This window comes from Acinonyx jubatus, chromosome D2 (assembly GCF_027475565.1).
Source record: "Acinonyx jubatus isolate Ajub_Pintada_27869175 chromosome D2, VMU_Ajub_asm_v1.0, whole genome shotgun sequence".
Lineage (NCBI taxonomy): Eukaryota > Metazoa > Chordata > Mammalia > Carnivora > Felidae > Acinonyx > Acinonyx jubatus.
In genome coordinates, this window is record NC_069393.1 from 19,680,993 (window position 1) to 19,702,432 (window position 21,440).

General features: G+C 36.0%; 1 protein-coding gene across 5 annotated transcripts in view; it reads left to right on the forward strand.

Annotated features, from left to right (window-relative positions):
* The window catches only part of BICC1 (BicC family RNA binding protein 1), a 277,204-nt gene extending 274,094 nt beyond the window's left edge, over positions 1-3,110 (forward strand). For 4 of the 5 annotated variants that reach the window (XM_053207343.1, XM_027062039.2, XM_027062038.2 and 1 more), the window contains exon 21: positions 450-3,110. In XM_053207343.1, the coding sequence (XP_053063318.1) occupies positions 450-580 (131 nt within the window). In that variant the 3' untranslated portion in view covers positions 581-3,110. The remainder of the gene's footprint in view (positions 1-449) is intronic. The other variant, XM_027062040.2, reaches the window with a different exon arrangement.
* The last annotated feature ends 18,330 nt before the right edge of the window (positions 3,111-21,440 follow it).

The following is a 21,440-nucleotide window of genomic DNA, read 5'->3' on the forward strand; positions in this document are numbered from 1 at the left end:
ATCTAGTGATGGCTGTGTTTCACATGGATGAGTTCAATAGCTGTAATAATTTTCTGTGTCATTGGTAATACATTCTCTCTTATGCCTTTCACCAGCTTTGATGGGCCCCTCCCTTTGCCTCTGAAATGACATTTGGGATAGTTCAAACTGTTCAATTTGTATATCTGGAGTATAGAGGGTTCTGAGAATGACCTATCTCCCAGATAGTTTACAAACTGCAATAAAAATGATTTCCTGTCCTTGGTTCTCCTGCTACCAAAATGCTGTATTTAATATCAGACCTTCTAGCAATTTCAGAAATGTTTTGACCAGCAACTAAAACTTTTCCTTTTGATACTAGATTTGACTTCCCCTCCAAAACCCTACTGTCACCATTTTCTGAGCTCTACTGCCATGTCCCGTTGAGCTTCTCCATTGATCTCCTAACAATTCTCCCTTTTTCTTCCTAGAACTGAATAAAAATCGAAGAAAGCTTTTTGAACCACCAACTGCACGCACCTCTTTCCTGGAAGGCGGAGCAAGTGGGAGGCTACCCCGTCAGTATCACTCAGATGTTGCTAGCGTCAGTGGCCGCTGGTAGCAGTACGTACCTCCAGGTACACACCACCACCTCTGTCGAGTTGGACACAGGAGATCTGTGAACTGCCTTCACTGCACACCGTCCTCAGTACTCTGGGTGTCTGGTATCAGGACCAAAGCATCTTATTCACACCTGAACTTTGTGCCAAAAAGGAAGAAAAGAGAGGAGATGATCTTACGTCATCATACAGACTGCCACACTTGGATGCCTTTTTTTTTAATGGCAATCGGACAGAATTTGCAATTTGAGGGTAGGGCTTTATTTCCTATTTTTATTTACCTAAATAACATATGCACTGATTTTTTACTTAAAATGAAGGATTAATTGACATCTGGAATACCAGAAAACATAGAGGTTCTTTTGTTTGCTTGTTTTGTTTAGGCATTTGGGGATTTTAAAAAATAATCAAAATGGAATTTTCTGGTACTGCTTTAAAATAATTATTGAGGTCTTTCAGCACTTTACACTTTCTAATTTCTTGTCCTGTGGAAATTATCCCTCTTTCTCTCATTTTCATGTCACCTGATGTATTGGTACAAATCAGATTTAGTCATATTTTTCTGACTGTAAAATTTTTATTTGAAATGGTACTGGATTATTAGTTTTATGCTGAGTATTCTGTGACTTTGGGAAATGCAAGTGACTCCGCTTGGTTCTGGACCAGTTCTGTTCATTGATGTCAGCATCCTAGAAACAATTAGCAATGAACCTATTTCACATAACAGGTGCAAAGAAAGACCAAGTGAACTTTGCAATATTAACCCTTTGCAGTCATCATATTTAGCTGCTGCCTGTATTGCTAAAATGATTTTAATGGTTGTCTGAAGGCAAAGGGCTATTCTTTAGTATACTGCCACTAAAGGACACTTATTTATATCAAACTTTTATTTTTAGATGTTATAAGCATACAGTACATAACTGATTAAATTGATATCTACTAGAGATTTATGGTAGAGAATGGACGGCATTCAATAACTGGAGCCCTAGATTGTCACTTTATTTAAAAAAAGACAAATAATCATCTGACAAGACAGCACTGTTGCCATTAAGAGGAGAAATAAATTGCTATCCTTATCATGTACATATTAGCTGTCCTCCATATGGTCACAGGACTTTCTAAAACCATATCTGTCTGCTTGAAGTAGACTTGTGTTTGTTGAGAACAGAAAGGCTTTATTTAAGTTTCCAGGGTGACAGTTTATAAAAACAGCTGAGTTCCAAAGGAAAGCAAAAAGTAAAAAAAAAAAAAGAAAAAAAAAAAAAGGACTGTTTTCTAAGTGGCTAGACTCATTGTTACTATCTTATACTGTGAAAGTCCAAGAAATCAGGCAACATTGTTTCTTAGGTCTTTTCAGACATCTTATTGTAGATGAATGAAAGGTTTTCAATCCATGAAGAAAATCGCCAAGTGCCTTTCCTTTCTTCAAAGCAATATTATTTCCAAGTGTATTAATTTGTTGGAAAATTTTCCCATAGGAAATGTTGTGAATTACCTGTACTGTAATGACTTATTTATGTTCAGTATTCAAGACTTTCTCCATGGACATAAACCACTGTCGTATATTCTCAGCGGAAGGCATTACATAAGCGTACATAATTGACGACTTTCATACAAATGTGGGATCAGACAGATTCACCAGACATTTTTCCATGACTAAGTCTTACCATTAAAGTAAGAAGAAGAGTTGAAGAGAAGTTTTGCACACAGAAAAATTTTCACCTTAAAAAATAATATTGGTAACCTAGAAGGTATAGATAATGGGCCTGTCATAAAATTATGTCAGTTACAACATTACCAAGGGGATGCCCATTTCTAAACTAAATCTTACGTGCTTAAGTATAAGAACTAAGTTGCTCCTTTTGCAAGTACAACAGAATCACCCTGTGCAACATGTCGCTCCCTGCCTTACATGGCTATATGAACACATCATGCCACACATTCAGCACAGGGTAGGAATTCAGATTTGTTTCCTATTGAACAACTCAGTGCCTTAAATTTTACTTAATAAGAGCTTCCAAAAAAAAAAAACCTAATGATTTAGAGCTCTTTCCCAAGCTCTCTATCATGCAGTTGCAATAGAGGAAGATAGAATGAATTTGCAGTATTAAGTCAATACAGGTTTTATGAACAGTGCTTTGATGCTATGCCAAAGAGAAAACTGTCCCAATTAAACTAGATTAAATAGGGTGGCTAAAAATAAACAAAAACACTGGAAATTACTTTTCTCACTTTCTCTTGATGCAATGAAGGGAATATGACACTACAGTCTATGGTGTTGTCAGTGTTATATGATGCACAAAATATTTGGATTATTTGAATAAATGTTAGTTTTTAATCAATCTGTGCCTTAATAGTGACCGGTTATCTGTAAATAGAGAACAGATACAGATTGTATTTTTGTGTGGGTTTTTGTCCTTTTAGTGATTTTTTTTTAATGAGCGATGGAATTAAGCATTGAAAATGGGAATTTTTTCTAAAGTAATCAATTGTTATATGAAAAATAAATTTATATAACCCCTTTGTATTGCCCTTGCTAGATGAAATGTGTCTTTCTTTAGAAAAAAAAATCTTTGCATAAACCTTATGCCTGTCTTTGTTTTCTAAGAAAGCTTTTTTTTCCCATTTTCAGCAGAATTGAAAGATGTTTCTGCAGTAGAATTGAGTTTGCATTTTCTCTCCTGTTGTTTTGCGTTGACTATCCTCATTTTCAACCAGAAGCTAAGGTACTTTATTTTAGCCAGGGAGTCCAGGACCAGTAATCAATCATTGTTTCTCTGGCCACCCATACGTATATACAAAAAGAGTAAGATTACAGAACAGATTTTATTATTGTTCTTCTTTGTTTTATAAAGAGTCAAATATCTCTCCACTGTGACAATCTCATCCATCAGGAGAGGAGCTCCTTCCTAAAGTCAGCTGGGCTTCTTGACCCAGGTTCCTGTTCCAGACACTGATCATGGTGCTGTCACACTGCACGCTGAACACTCACTGCGCCTTGCCCTGAGATTCTGTGTGAACTCATTCTCAGATGGAATCAGTGTCTTATTACTAGTCCTGAGATTTGTGAACTCTCAGAGAAACCCTAACCTTCCAGTTACTATGCTTCCAGAAATATCTCCACTTGAATTACCTGTGCCAGTGTTTTTTTCAAAATAGACAATCTTTGAAAACTGAAATATTACCTATAAACCCAATAGTAAATTATTCATCCAATTACTCATTTTTTACATATATACATAGGGATTAGTACCAGGCCCTGTTCTAGGAACATCAGTAAATGGACATAAACCCTTGTCCTTATGAAGCTTACATTTGAAATGGAAAATGGTGGAGCCAATGGACTGGAGGATGAATTATCCCCAGCCTTCAACACAGACCTCCACAGGTTTATGGCACCAGGATTCCTGCATCCATCTAGAAAGCCCAGAGTCTCATAAAACTGCTGAAAGGGCCCATCTTGTAGCAATGTGCCTGTGCTTTCAAATGCAGTATTTCTGTCATCTGCCTTGTGTTTTCAGAGGTTTACTGAGATCCTCAAAAGGATTGTGGCCAAAGGGTTATGACCCACAGCTTTATAGTTATATGACCCATAATTTCTTAGATTTGACTCCAAGTGACTTTGCAATATTTAGAAGTCAGGTTCACCTTGAGAGAATATGAGTCTGCTACAACTGAGGACGCTCTGAGAATGTAATAGTAGAGAGTGAGGCTACCTATATGATGACATACATTGTTCCTGACTTTTCTCTCCCACACAAGAACAACTAACAACTATTCATGGACAAGACACCACTCAGAAAATCCTAGAACACCGATATCACACCACCCCAACACTGACAGCTCAATTACCTTTCCCCTAAATAGACTCCAATAGCAGGCCCCACTGCCCAAGAATGTTACTCCAGTACACAGGTCCAGAAACCCAAAGTGAGCTGACTGGTGAAGTACTGTCTCTGCAAAGTGAACTTGTGACGTCTGGAAGAGGAGACAACTTCAATACTCAGATACCAATGTAAGGATCACAAAATCAGGTAAATATGACACCACCAAAGGAAACCCAAAGCTAAAACTAATAACTGACCTTAAGGAAATGTAAATCAATGAACTATCAGGTAAAGAATTCAGAATAATCCTCTTAAAGAAGTGTAATGAATTCGAATAACACACAGCTAAACAAAATTAGGGTAACAATGCATGAACAAAATAAGATGTTCAGCAAAGAAATAGTAACTATAAGAAACAAATCCCAGAGCTGAAAAATACAATAACTGAAGAATTCTCAAGAAAGAGATGGAAAGGGAGATTCAACTATGCAGAAGAAATAATCAGAGACCTGGAAGATAGGACATTTGAAATTATCAAGTCAGAGGAGCAAAAAGAATAAAGAGTGAAGAAAGCTTAGAGGACATATGGAACACAATAAAAACAATATTAACACACACAAAAAAACACATGAGAATTCGAGAAGAGAAAGGAACAGTGTATTTAAAGAAATAGCTTAAACTTTCCCAAGGAAGGGAGAGAAATAGAACATCATACTCAATGGTGAAGAGTTGAAAGCTTTTCCTCTAGGATCAGAAACAAGATTGTAGTGACCACTTGCACCACTCCTATTCAACAAAGTACTGAAAAATCTTTGTCCAAGCAATTAGGCAAGAAAAAAGAAAATATCACTATTGGAAATGAACACATAAAATTTTCTCTATTTTCAGTTGATGTGATTTTATATTTTGAAAATTCCTAATGACTTCACCAAAAACTTAGATCTGATCAACGAATTCAATAAAATTGCAGGATATAAATTTCATATACAAATACCAATTGTGTTTCTATTTATGTGCAACAAATTATCTGAAAAAGAAAATGATCCTATTTACAATAGCATCAAAAGTAATAAAATACTTAGGAATAAACAACCAAGGAGGTAAAGCTTTATAATATGAAAACAACAGACTCTGATGAAAGAAGTCAGACACAAATAAATAGGTATTCTGTGTTCATGTGTTCAAAGAATATTGTTAAATGTCAATACTACTAAAAGACATCTATAGATTCAATGCAATCCTTATCAAGATTCCAATGACATTTTTTTGCAGAAGTAGAAAAAACAACCTAAAATTTTAAGTGGAACAACAGAAGACCCCAAATAGCCAAAGCAATTCTGAGAATACAGACTTTAGTTGAAGGCATCACACTTTCTGTTTTCAAGCTATGCTATGAAAGCTATAGTAATCAAAACAGTATGGTCCTGGATAAAAACATAAATACAGATCAGTGGAATAGAACTAGAGCCCAGAAGTGAACATAAGCATGTATGGTCAACTATATTTGATAAGGGAACCAAAAATACTCAATGGAAAAAAGATGATCTAATAAATGGTGCTTTAAAAATTTGGTTATTCATAGTAAAAGCAGGAAACCTTAGGTTACACCACTCACAAAATTTAACTCAAAATGGACTAAATGTACAATCTTAAGACCATGAAATTCCTAGAAGGAATTACAGGAAAAAAAGCTTGTTGGTCTGGGTCTTGGCAATGATTTTTTTGGGTATGACACCTTTAAGTGTCAACACAGTACAGCAACAGAACCAAAAAGAAGTGGGACTAGCATCAAACTAAAAAGTTTCTGCACAGCAAAAGGACCAATAAAGTGAAAAGACAACCTAGAGAATGGGAAAAATATTTGCAATCATATATAAAGGGTTAATATCCAACATATATAATGAACTATGACTCAGTAGTAACAACCACCCTCAACAGCAAAACAAAAAAAAATCCAATTAAAATAGGGGAAAAGACCTGAATAGATATTTTTCCAAAAAAATATATATCAATGGCCAAAAGATACTCAAAAAATACTCAATATCTCTAGTCATTAGGGAAATTCAAATAAAAACCACAATGAGATATCACCTCCTGTCTGTTAAAATGTCCATCTTCAAAAAGAGGAAAGATGATTTCCATGTAGCCTAAGAAGATTCTGAACTCAAGTTTTCCCACAGACACACCAAATCTATAGCTACATATGTCTTTTTCCTTCTGAAAAAAAAAGACCTGAAGAGTAGATGAACTCTTTCTCTATAACAAAAGATAAAAAGATAACATTGAAACATGTAGGAGAGGCAGAGACAGTGTCGCCAACCCCCCTCCCCTGGTTTGGTGACACAAAATAGGGATATCACAAGTCTGGTTGTTCCAGAGGAATAGGGGCTGGTATCCCACATCAAGCATCCCAACTTCTGGGTCTGTACCAAAGAAACAAGCCCCCAAAACATCTGGCTTAGAAAAACAATGGGATAATGTCTAAGGGATCCAAAGTACTATAGGAAACTGATATTTCCCTTTCAAAGGGATCATATGTGATCTCACTTGCCTAGAAAGCCAGCAGTTTGAAAGCTCTTAGACTAAATTTGAAGGAGATTGATTTGCTAGTCTAAAAGCATCTGCTGGAGGGGGAGGGGAGAGTTATCACTCTGGATAAGAGGTGTTAGTGGATGCCATTTTTGCACTCTTCACTTACCCCGGTAGCATGAATTGGCAAGTTCAGACACACAATTCTGTTGCTTGCTAAAAGTGTCAGGGGTTAGAGGTCATGGTGCTATCTTGCTTAAGCATGAAAGAGCAGACAGTTGTAGCACCTCCTGCTTCCTGGCTGGGCAGGTGAGCATGGTTGTAGCATTCTCCCATTCCCTAGGTACAGTCTGCAACCACAGGTGGTTGTCACCCTCCCCCGCTCGATGGCTTGGACTGGTGAGTATGAGTGGTCATGGCATTCTATATAGATATTCTACATAGACAAAACACTCTACTGCTGCATTCCAGAAGCCCATAAATATGTTCAGTCAATATATTTTCCCACTGCCTTTCTATAATTGGCCAGTAAATCCCTCCACCTACATTCACAGCTGGTTAGCTAAAGCCAATGGGCTTGCAAAATCTACACAAAGATTCCCTATTACTGCCTGGCCTTGGTGGCCAAGGGAGCTGGCATGCTTGAGATCCATAGGAATGTAACAGACAATTTTTAACAGGCCACCCTGCCCTGCACCAGGCATTGCACAGACAGCACACTAAAACACAACCCCAGTCTACCTAGGAAAAGGACTATTAGCCTGAAACTTCAAACTGAAGGCAGACTTCAGGTTTCCCACACATCTAAAGCATATGGAGGTGCTTCCAGGGAATGTAAACAAGGAGACACCATTGTTGTGCACTCTCCTGGACTCACTACAGCTCAAAGAGACCTCCCAGAAAGTTTATACATTCATCTGGAACCCAGAATTTTGCAGCTGTCATCTGGAACCCAGAATTTTGCAGCTGTCACCTAGAGGATACCTCATGATCTCCTGAAATGGAGGCCAGCATGAATTTTGACTGTAGCCTCCAGGACTGTATATTTTTGCATACTTTAAACCTGCTGCCCTGAGAGACTGGCTTCCAGTTACCCTGAAACTAGGTACTAAATGAGATTCTTCCCCTTGGAACACCCCCAGTTCTTGGCACAACCTCAGCAATAGGGATATATCAAGAATAAATCACAAAGGTTCAAAAACAACAAAGAACAAGGTTGAATGAGATGGTTTATTACCTACACAAGGCCGTTCCTTCAAGAAAAAGAGAAGTAGCTGTTTAATACACAAAAACAAATACAGAGACTCAAACAAAAACGAGAAAACAAGAAATATGTTCCAAACAAAAGAACAAGACAAAACTTAAGAAAAAGACCTTAATGCTATGGAGACAAGGAATGAACTTGATAAAGAACTGAAAGTAATAGTCATAAAAATGTTCAACAAAATTGGGAGAATAGGTGACCACAGTAATAACTTCAACAGAGGAAATATAAAGAAATACCAAATATAAGTCACAGAGCTGAAGAATAAAATAGCTGAACTGAAAAATACACTAGAGGGCTTCAACACTAGACTGATAAAGCAGAACTGATCAGAGAGCTGATAGACTAAGCAACAGAACTTATGATGGTAGAGCAGAAAAAAAGACCAAGAACAACAACAACTTGAAGAACTTACAGGACAACATCAGGTGGAGTAACATTTGCATTACAGGGGTCCAAGAAAGAGATAAAGGTGCAGAAAACTTACTTGAAGAAATAATGGCTAAAATTTTCCCTTACCTAGGGAAGAAAACAGACATCCAGGTTCAGGAAGTCCCAAGAGTTCCAAAAAAGATGAACACAAAGAGAGCCACACCAAGACATAGTATAATTAAAATGTCAAAAATTAAAGAGAGAATCTTAAAAGCAGCAAGAGAAAAACAAATTTTTATGAACAAGGGAAATCCTATAAGGCTATCAGCAGATTTCTAAGTAGAGTCTTTGCAGGCCAGAAGAGGGTGGCATGACATATTCAAAGTGCTAAAAGGAAAAAACTTCCAACCAAGAATATTTTACCCAGAAAGATTATCATTAAGAATTGAGGGAGAGATAAGAGTTTTCCAGATAAGCAAAAGTTAAAGGAGTTTATCATTACTAGACTGGCTTTATAAGAAATGTTAAGGGAACTTCTTTAAAGCTTAATACACCAATAAGTAACAGGAAAATATATGAAAATAGAAAACCTCACTGGAAAAAGGTAAATATATAACAAAGATAGTAGATTAATCACATATTAAGGTACTATGAAACTTAAAAAAGTAGTGAAGTTAACTAAAACTATTAATAGATATATCAAATAAAAAGATGTAAAAAGTGACATCAGAAGCATAAAATGTTGGTGGGAGGGAATACAAATGTAGAGTTTTGGAATGTATTCAAATTTCAGTTACTGTCAACCTAAAATTGACTGTTAGATACATAGGATGATATATGTGAATTTTGCAAACAGCAAAGCAAAACTTTACACAAAAGAAAATGAGAAAAATATCTAAACATAGCACTAAATAGACTCATCAAGGGATGAGAGAAAGAGAAGAAACAGAACTACAAAACAGCCCTAAAACATAAAAATAAAAATAACAGTAAGTACATACCTACCAATAATCACTTTATTTTTTTCTTAATGTTTATTTATTTTTGAGAGAGAGAGAGAGAGAAGCTGGGGAGGGGCATAGAGAGAGGGAAACACAGAATCTGAAGCAGGCTCCAGGCTCTGAGCTGACAGCACAGAGTCTGACACAGGGCTTGAACTCACAAGATGTGTGATCATGACATGAGCTGAGTTCAAACACTTAACTGAGCCACCCAGGTGCCCCCAATCAATAATCACTTTAAATGGCCCAAATTTGCCAATGAAAAGACACAGAGTGGTTGAATGGAGAAAAAGAAAAAAATATCTATATACTGCCTATGAGAGATTCATTTCAGAAGGACATGCACAGACTAAAAGTGAAGGGATGAAGAAAGATATTCTGTGCAAATAGAAAAGAAAGGAAAGCTATTGTTGCTATATTTCTATAAGACTAAAAAGACTTTAAAACAAAGACTATAATAAAAAAACAAATAAGGGTAATACATAATGATAAAAGGGTCAACACAGAAAGAAGATATAACATGTATAAATATGTATGTACCTAACACAGGAGGACCAAAATATATAAAGAAAATATTAATAGACCAAAAGGGAGAAATTGACAGCAGTAGTAGGGAATATTAATAGTAGAGGATAATTAATACTAGGGGATATTAACACCACACTTACATCAATGGATCATCCAGACAGAAAATGAAGGAAATATTGGCCCTAAACAGCATGTTAGACCAGATAGACTTAATATATAGAGAAAATTCCACCCAAAAGCTGCAGAATACACACTCTTCTTAAGTGCATATGGAACATTCTCCAGGATACATCACATGTTAGGCCACAAACAAGTCTCAATAAATTAAAGAAGATTAAAATCATACCAACCTTCTTTTCTAACCACAATGTTATGAAATTAGAAATCAATTACAGGAAAAAAACCTAGAAAAAAAACCACGGAGGCTAAACAACATGCTACCAAACAACCAATGGGTCAATGAATAAATCAAATAGGAAATAAAAATATACCTGTAGACAAAGGAAAATGGAAACACAACATTCCAAAATCTATGAGACATAGCAAAAAACAATTCTAAGAGGGAAGTTTATAGTGATACAAGTCTACCTTAAGAAGCAAAAATCTTGGAGCGCCTGGGTGGCTCAGTCGGTGGTTAAGCATCGACTTTGACTCAGGTCATGATCTCATGTTTCATGAGTTTGAGCCCTGTGGTGGGCTCTGTGCTGACAGCTCAGTCTGGAGCCTGCTTGGGATTCTGTGTCTCCCTCTCTCTCTGCCCCTCCCCTGCTCTCTCTCTCTCTCTTTCTCTCTCTCTCAAAAATAAATAAACATTAAAAAAATTAAAAAAAAACAAGAAAAATTTCAAATGAATAACTTAAGCTTACCCTTAAAGGAACCAAAAAAAGAAAGCAAACAAAACACAAAGTTAATAAAAGGAATGAAATAATAAACATCAGAGTAGAAATAAATGCTATAGAGACTAAAAAAAAATAGTAAAGATCAACAAACTTATGTTTCTTTGAAAACATAAACGAAAATTGATAAACCTTCAGCCAAACTCATCAAGAAAAAAAAGAGAGGTAATACATAAAATCAGGAATGAAAAAGAAGTTAAAACTGACACCACAGAACTACAAAGGATTATAAGTGACTACTACAAAAAATGATGCACCAACAAACTGGACAATCTAGAAGAAATGGATAAATCCCTGGAAACATACAATATTTCAGGACTGAATCAGGAAGAAATAGAAAATCTAAACAGACTGATTATATTCATAATGAAGTTGAATTGGTAATTAAAAAAACCAAAAACTAATGAAAATCCAGAACCAGAAAGTCACAGGTGAATTATACCAAACATTTAAAGAACAATTTATACCTATTTTTCTCAAACTATTCAAAAAAAATCTGAAAAGGAAAAACTGTTTCTAAATTCATTCTACAATGCCAGAATTACCCTCATGTCAAAACCAAAGACGCTATAAAAAAGAAAAATTACTGGCCCAAATCCCTGATGAACATAGATGCAAAAATCCTAAAAAAATTAACAAACTGAATTCAACAATATTATTAAAAGAATAATTCACCATGATCAAGTGGAATTTTTTCCAGGAATGCAAAGATGGTTCAATAAACATAATCATGTGATACATCACATTAACAATAGCAGAATAAATATCATATGATCATTTCAATAGATGAAGAAAAAACATTTGAGTATATTCAAAATCCATACATGATAAAAACTCAACAAAGTGGTTATCAATGAAATATACTACAACAAAATAAAAACTGTATATGACCAATTCACTGCTAACTACGTAATGGTGAGAAGCTGAAAGCTTTTTCTCTAAGATCAAGAACAAGAAAAGGATGTCCATTTTTGCCACTTTTATTAAACATAGTACTAGAAGTCTTAGCCATAGCATCAGACAGGAAGAAGAAATTAAGGGAATCCAAATTGGTAAGGAAGAAGTAAAACTTTTACTATTTGCAGATGACATAATATTATATATAGAAAATCCTAAAGACTCCACTAAAAAATATTAAAATAAATGAATTGAGTCAATTTGCAGGATATAAAATTGATATACAGAAGTTTGTTGCATTTATCTACACTAATACACTATCAGATAAATTAAGAAAATGAGTCTATTTGCAATTATATCAAAAATAACAAAACACCTAAAATAAACTTTACCAATGAGATGGAAGACTTGTACTCTGAAAACTATAAGACACTGATGCAAGATATTGAAGAGGACACAAATAGATATACTGTGTTCATAGATTGGACATATTAAAGCTGTTTAAATGTTCATACAACTCAAAGCAATCTACAGATTCAATCCAATCCTTATCAAAATTCCAGTGACATTTTTCACAGAACTCTAGAAAATCATTCTAAAATTTGTATGGAACCACAAAAGACCTTGAATAGCCAAAGGAAGGTTGAGAAAGAACAAAGCCAGAGGTATCATGCTCCCTGATTTTGAACTATATTACAAACTTATAGTAAACAAAACAGTAGGGTACAGGCACAAAAAGAGAAATATAGATCAACAGACAGCCTGGAAATAAACACATGCATATATGGTCATTTAATTTAGAACAAAAGAGTCAAGAATGGACAATGGGGAAAGGAAAGTCTCTTTGATAAATGGTGTTGGGAAAACTGGATATCTATATGCAAAAGAATGAAACAAGACCACTTTCTTATATCATATACCAAAATTAACTCAAAATTAAAAATTTGAATATTAAGACACAAAATCATAAAACTTCTAGAATAAAACAGGCAGTAAGCAACTCGACATCAGTGTTAGTAATGGTTTTTAATATCTGACAACAAAGTCAAGGGAAACTAAAGCAAAAATAAACACGTGGCTACATCAAACTAAAAAGCTTTGGCACAGCAAAGGAAACTGTCAAGAAAATGAAGAGGGAATTAATATCCAAAATATGTAACAAATTCATGCAACTCAGTAACAGAAAACTAAACAATTCAATTTAAAAATGGTCAGAGAATCTGAATAGACATAATTCCAAAGAAGACATACAGATGCTCAACATCACTAATTATCAAGGAAATACAAATCAAAACCAAAGTGAAGTAATGCCTCACATCTGTCAGAATGGCTATTATCAAAAAAGTGTTGGTTAAGATATGGAGAAAAGGGAATCCTCCTGTGCTGTTGGTGGAAATGTAAATTGATGCAGCCACTATGGCACACCATTTGGAGGTTTCTTAAAAAATTAAAATTTTTACCGTGTGATCCAGCAATTCCACTACTGGGTATCTATCTGAAAAAAATACAAACACTCATCTGAAAAGATGCATTCACTCCTATGTTCATTGTAGCATTAATTACAATAACCAAGATATCGAAGCAACCAGAGTATCTACTGAAGGATGAATGGATAAAGAAGATGTTTTATATGTATTCATTGGAATACTACTCAGCCATAAAAAGAATGAAATGTTGCCATTTGCAACAACTTGGATAGATCTTGAGGATTTATGCTAAGTGAAGTAAGTCAGAGAGAGAAAGACGAATACTATATGATTTCATTTATATGTAGAATCTAAAATATAAAGCATACAAACAAAATAAAACAAGATCCAGACTCATAGATACAAAAAGAAGATTGGTGGTTGCCATAAAGGAGGGGGGTTGAGTGAAATACAAAATGGGTGAAGAGGATCAAGAATTATAAACTTCCAGTTATAAAATAAATAAGTCATAGGGATATAATATACAGCATGGGGAATATAATTAATAATATTGAATTTACTTTATATGACAGCAGGAAGTAACTAGATTAACTGTGGTGATCATTTCACAGTATATACAAACGTCAAATCACTGTTGTACACTCAAAACTAATATATTACAATGCATAACTAGTTTTTTTGCACTTTGCTCTACTGCACTTCACAGATACTGTGTGTGTGTGTGTGTGTGTGTGTGTGTGTGTGTGTTTAGCAAATTGAAGGTTGTGGCAACCCTGGGTCAAGCAAGTCTTTTGGTGCCATTTTTCCAACAGCATTTGCCCACTTTGTGTCTCTATGTCACATTTTGGTAATTCTCGCAGGTTTCAAATATTTTCATTATTATTGTATTTGTTATGATGATCTGTGATCAGTGATTTTTGATGTTATTATTGTCATTGCTTTTGGGGTGCCATGAACTATGTCCATAAAAGACAGTGAACTTAATCAATAAACACTGTGTGTGTCTGACTGGAGATGTAGTGGAAATAGCAAGAGAACTAGAATTAGAAGTGACTAAGCCTGAAGATGTGACTAAATTGCTGCAATCTTACGCAATCTTAAAACTTCAGTGGATGAGGAGTTGCTTCCAATTGATGAGCAAAGAAAGTGTTTTCTTGAGATGGAATCTACTCCTGCTGGAGATGCTGAGAAGATAGTTGAAATGACAACAAAGGATTCAGGATTATTACATAAACTTAGTTGATAAAGCAGCAGCAGGGTTTGAGAGGACTGAATCCAATTTTGAAAGAAGTCCTACAGTGGGTATAATGCTATTGAACAACATCATATGCTATGGAAAAATTATTTGTGAAAAAAAATATTCAATTGATGTGGCAAACTTCACTGTCTTATTTTAAGAAATTACCACAGCCATCCCAACCTTCAGCAACCACTACCCTGATCAGTCAGTAACCATCAACATTGAGACAAGACCCTCCACCAGCAAAATTAGGATTCACTGAAAGCTCAAATGAGGGTTGGCATTTTTTAGCAATAAAGAATTTATTTATTTATTTTCAGAGAGAAAGAGTATGAGCGGGGGAGGGACAGAGAAAGAGGGAGAAAGGGAATCCCAAGTAGGCTCCACATTCAGCAGAGCTGGGTGCAGGGCTCGATCATATGAACGTGAAATAATGATGTGAGCCAAAATCAAGAGTCAGTTCCTTAACTGAATAATAATAATGGGTAGGGAAAAAACAAGAGAAACAAATGCTGGCAAGGATGTGGAGAAAGGGAAACCGGTTTGCACTATTGGTAGGATTGTGAACTGTACAACCACTATGGAAAAAATACAGAGGATCTCAAAAAATTAGAAACAGAACTATCATATGATCCAACAATTCCTTTTCTGGGAATACATCTAATGAAATGAAAACAATAACACAAAATGTTATCTGCACCCCCATGTTTATAACAGCATTATTTACTACAGTCAAGACATGGAAACAGCCTAAGTGCCCATTGATGGATGAATGGATAAAGATGTGATACACACACACACACACACACACACACACACACACACAGGATTATTATTTAGCTATAGAAAAAACAAGAAAATTCTGCCATTTACAACAACACGAGATGAATCTTAAGGGCACTATGAATCTAAGGGCTAAGTGAAAAACGCCAAAGAAAGACAAATACTGCATGATATCACTTACATGTGGAATCTAATTAAAACAAACAAACACTCCTAGAAAAAGAGATTATATTTGGTAACCTCCAGGTTACCAGACCTGGAGGGTGGGTGGAAGGGAAATTCGAGAAGGTAGTTAAAAAGTACAAACCTTCAGTTATAAGATTAGCTAAGTACTTGGAATGTAAGGTATAACATAAAGACTGTAGTTAATACTGCTGTGTGATATATATACGTGTTGTTAAGAGAAAAAATCCTAAAAGTAATCATCCCAAGGAAAAATTTTTTCTTTTTTCTTTTTCATTTTATTGTATCTATGTGAGATGTTGGATGCTTACCAAAATTGTTGTTGTAATCATTTCACAATATATGCAAGTTAAACCATTATTCAGTACACCTTGAATTTATACAGTGATGTATGTCAACCATGTTTCAGTAAAACTGGAAAAAATGTAATAATATTTGGAAATTAATTCCAAAAGTAGACCTCCCAAAAAACATTGGACAATGTAATAAGTGGAGTCTCCTTAGTTGCCTGTTTCCAAGGGAGCTTGACTATGTAAATCTTGACATACATTATTAAAGTAGCTCAGAATTTGTCCTTTTCTTGAGTACTTATTAACTACACATATTCGAATATGTTATTTTGCATTTAACCTCATTTTGCTAATAAACTGATATTTATTCAATAGTATATAATTCCAGGCAATACCAGAGGCCATGGTTATGTTTTCTCCTACAATCCTACTCCAGGTAAGTCACCCTCCTTTCCTCATCACCAACAGCCATTCAGATACCTTTCAGGTAATCTGGCTGAGAAATGAGAGCTTGGAATTTGTAGTTTGACAAATGTGCATTTAGATCTTGTCTTTAGATCTCAGGAAAATTCCTCTGTGTCTCAGAATCCTCTTCTGTAAAATGGATATAATACCTCCTAGAATGGTTGAAATGGTAGAGAGAGGACTTATGTAAATCCTCCCACATAGTGAGCAGTGAATTATTAGCAGCTACTATTATTACTAACTGGCTATTCTTTTCACTGCCTGGGCGTTTTTTTTTCCCATCAGGGATTGTCACTGTGTTCATCTGCCTTTTGCATCAACAGGGGAAGCCCATTTCTCGTGCCAGAACATTAGTCATGAGAATTGTAAACTCAAGTTCAGGGGCCTGCCTCTAGACTGATAGGGTTAAAGTCAGAACACTTTCCTGAAGGTGAAGGTATAGATAGGGTCTCATACTTTGTACAGAAATCTGTACTGTGATTACTTTTTATTTTGATTCTTTTAAATCTCTGAATCACCAGAACACTGATAACCCAAGCTACCCACACCTGTGGAAAGGGTTAGTAGCTAATTCTAAGAGTCCTATATTTTGTGTTTAATTGTTATGTTCTCAGAGTGTTGTCATTACTTCCAGATGGCATTTCCCCTAAGATCACCTCAATCTTACCCCGTGGTTCTGCTCACTTTCCCCACCCTCATTTTTGGGGGGTCTACCACCCCAGGATTTAATACCCATTTCTTTGTGTGTGTATAAGAAGCTTTTAGTTTCTGTTGAAAGGAGCCATTTGCCTATATTTGTGCTAAGTTTAGTTGTTTTCCACTTTAAAAAGTGAACTGAGATAATATTTGACTATTTCTACAGATGTGGCCAGGGCACTTCAAAAACACTTCATCAGGGGATTTCACATTTTTGTTGCTTTTTAAAATGCTTTGACTCATTCTGAAAAGAGACAAGTGGAGCTTAAAATTCTCTTTCTCAAGGGTTAGGCCACGAATGTGTTTTGGAGCAGATTTTGGGAATTGGATTCTGAATCTGACTTTGGAGGCAGAATTTCAGTGTGGGAACCAGAACCTTTAGGAAAAAATTACAGTAACTGAAATGTTTCAACTACATAATAGAATGTTTGGATGGGTTACAAGAGGAAAAAAAGGAGTAGCTCAATAATTTGGTGTGTGTGGCCTTTTTTTCCCTCCAAGTCCAGGGAAAACAAGTGATTCTTAACTCACAGTGTTCACTGCTTCTCAATCTCTAATAAAGAGGTTGTGGGAATTAGACATTAAAAGACTTTAGCAAAACATCTAGAAAACAATGGATGTTCAAACAAACTTTTCACTGAAGCACAAATGACTCTTTGTCAACTGCCAATGCAATTTGATACAAAGTAACTATGGATAAAGTTTTCCAGCTTTTTAAGTTTGGTGATGTGGGTGGGTGACACTTCCTTTGTTTTTACCCCTCTTTGCCAGAATCTTAAGCTGACATTAATAAGGGCCACATGAAGTTGCTCTACATAAATTCTTCCTATAAGTTGAAAAAGTCTCCACAATGAAAAATTACACCACTTTCTGCTTTACAAAGCTGAGTTGAATTCCTAGATGAGGAAGGGAAATCCTATCTTATTATTTTCTTTATATGTTTAAAAGCTTTTAAAAACACATAAAACTACTTTAAATATTTCCATCATAAAATGTGAGGACAGAGTAGCTTTAAGGAAAGTTAGCCTTACCTGTCATGTAATAACCTTTAAATTAGCACTGCAATATAATGAAGATATTATTAAAGAACCGACTTGTTAAAAAATATCAGAGGACACAGAATTGAGTTAGAAAAGAGGGTAACAGAATGAGAATACTTATCTCCCTTGCATCTTTATAAGCCGAGTGTAAATACAAACTTTTTGGAATATCCATGGAATATCCATGTTAGGAAGTGGAAATGTGCAAAATGTATCCATTACTTTTTGGCCACACTACTTTCAAGGCAACGAAAAGTTAATGAGACTGAGAAACTAGTTAAAGAAATAACTTAAAAGCAAAATTTTAGCTGCACAACTTTATGTACCCTTCAAAGAGTATTTTTCTATGAGTTATTCTATATTTCTGCCACTTTGTTAAAAACAATTAAATCTAGGTGATGTAAAATTGGGTGGTATGCCAGTACTTCTCAAACCATATGTGATGAAAAGCCAGTTTTTAAAAATTCACTTGAAAAATGAATTTATTTGACTAATACATTTGCAAGATAAAATGATATGGCAGTATAGAATTGTCATAAAAGTTTCTAAATGCTTTTGTTCACTTCCTGTACTTACTGCAGAGAACAGTTTTTGTATTCACACCTGTCCATAGATGACTGTTAACAGGAGTACTCAATTATAAATTTTTCATAATAGAAGAGCTACAAAATGTATTTTTAAAAGATACATGGAATTATCAAGTGTCATCCGCATGTTTTATCAGCTGCACCAGCTTAGAAAGAACCTGGATATGCTTTCCAGTGTCTTTAAGATACAGTAAGTTGTGTATAAATCTCTTGGAGAAATCTTGAAATGTGCTTCACATGTGTGCTCAATGTAAATGTGCTTTTCTTTTGATTTCTGTTCTTTTGCCAGCCCTGTGGCTACTACAGCTGCTTCCCGTGTGTTTAATGTATCAAATTCTCCCTCTTCTGGTTTCTCCATCTCACGCTGTCCCATTTATTTATGCTTTCCCACAATTGAGGGGAAATAGCATTTTCAGTCACTTGGAGGGGAGTTTATTTTGTGTGGCAGTACCTCTAGGATCTGGCATGCTCTAGAAGTGGAAAATATTTCCTTTGATCTTCTCAAGATGGTGGTTTGTAGGGTTCCAAGACAGAGACCAGCAGGATGTGCATGTAATATTATAGCATTTTGGAGGTGGGCCCATTGCCATTTTCACCCTTACAAGGCTGATCCAGGCCACTTTGTTCGGAGCCATTCTTTATTAGTAGATGTGAGAACTTCACCTTTTTTAGGATGCTCTTGGAATTGATTTTTTAATGTTCTGCTAAAGCAGAGGAATCATCCTAGTACTCAGAGCAGGCAATGATAAAGATACAATTTCAGCAGCAAAAAAGGAAACCAAATCCCAAACAGTGGCCACTCCGGCTTACAGCCCAGAGAAATGAGTTGACAGCTATGCGAAGAAGATGTCCAAACTAGTGTGCCTGCTGAAACCATGTGTAGTGATGGTAACAAACCAACTACAAGCTGCTTGGGGATTATGAGGACCAATTATTCACACAGAAGGAAAAGGAACCAAATAAAATACAAAAAAGGAAAAGAGGGAAATTGGGGGAACATACTACATCAAGACCTACAGGTCACAACATAAAAGAATGAAATCTGCATAATTTGGCTATTGCTAAAAGCACTGCTATAATATATATTCAATGGAATACTACTTGGCAATGGAGAAAGAAGGAAATCATGCCATTTGCAGCAACATGGATGGAACTGGATGGTATTAAGCTGAGTGACATAAGTCAGTCAGAGAAAGACAGAGATCATATGTTCTCACTCATATGTGGATTGTGAGAAGCTTAACAGAAGACCTTGGGGGAGGGAAGGGGGAAAAATAGTTACAAACAGAGAGAGAGGGAGGCAAACCACAAGAGACTCTTAAATACAGAGAACAAACTGAGGGTGGATGGAGGGGTGGGGGTGGGGAAGGAAAATGGGTGATGGGCATTGAGGAGGGCCCTTGTTGGGATGAGCACTGGGTGTTGTGTGTAAACCAATTTTACAATAAATTATATTCGTAGAAACAAAAGGAATGAAGTCTTTGGGTTTGTGTCTGTGGACCTTGGATATGTTGTGGTTCCCCAGATCCTCCAGCAATGCAGTGGGAACTGCTTCAGCCCAAAAGAGACTCCTGAAATGATGAGATTCCATGAAGTGGCTTCCTTTCCAAGGGTTACTCAGGCCTTCCAGGATTTTCCCCAGTTAGTTGGGGGCAAGAGAGGGGACAGATGAGAGCCCCATTGTCCTTTAATGGGAGGAATGAGGGAGATGCCATGGCAAGTTTGATGATGAGCCATGGTCAGAGCCTGGACACAAAATCTTCTATAATAAATAAATACATGTCCTGCAGCCACAGTTCTGCCTGGTTGTGTGGGCCTGTGTGTTGTGTGTTTCCGAGTGGAAGGTTTAATATGACGATGCTCTTACTCCTGGCTCTCAGCCCCAGGTCAGCCTGTGACTTACAAAGATTAATGCCTACTTTGTGCTTGGCTTTTTCACTTATGGTGTTTTTGCCTGTATATGTATTTGTTATGTTTATTAAACTAAAACAATCTCTGTTTTATAGAAATACAGAGTCCCCAGTTACACTCCAATGACTAAAAAATTCCTGGGGGGAGGTTGAGGCAATCTGTAGTTTCCTAAAAGCTTTCCGCATGGTTCTTTGGCATCAGGGCTGGAAACCCAGTCTTTGGAACCACTGAATGAACTGCTGTTAAGTGTTATTTTCAATTTAACACTTTTCTGTGATTCTAAATTTGAATCTTTTATATACTATTTAAAGACTTCAGGCAGGGGATGAATTGCAAATTTGCTTTTGTTTGGCAAATCCATTCTTCAAAGTGTAAATAAAAAGGGGCAAATAAGAGCTCTGAATGGAGCAATCATGAGGAAAACATACTTTATGTTCCCTCAAGCTTTACTAACAACTACTATGTATACATTAGTTGCAAAATAATCCAAAACCAGTCACAGATTTCCTAAAGATTTGCATAAAATAGTGGTTTGAACAGTAGATTAGCAGGTTGAACACTGTACTTGGAAGGAATAAAAATCACATAATTAAAATTCTTCCCTTTACTGGCCTCCCCTCGCCCAATCAGTGAAACTCCTCCCCCTTAAAAATTGAAGTCCATGCTACTGAAGTTCTTTTTATATGCTAAAGTTCAAACCTCCATGTGTTTAGGTTCATCGTAGAAATAATGATTTGCTATATTCTATCAGAGCCATATTCTTTCTCTCCTTTTCTTCCTGTGAAGGGAGATGTTAGTTGTGACCCATAGCAGAAAATGGGCTCTGGACACTGAATGCACTAAGAAGGCAGCTCTCATTGTAGATATGGGAGTCCACCTGCTGAGGCTGAAAACATTTATCTTCCTGGACTGTCATGGTACCTGAC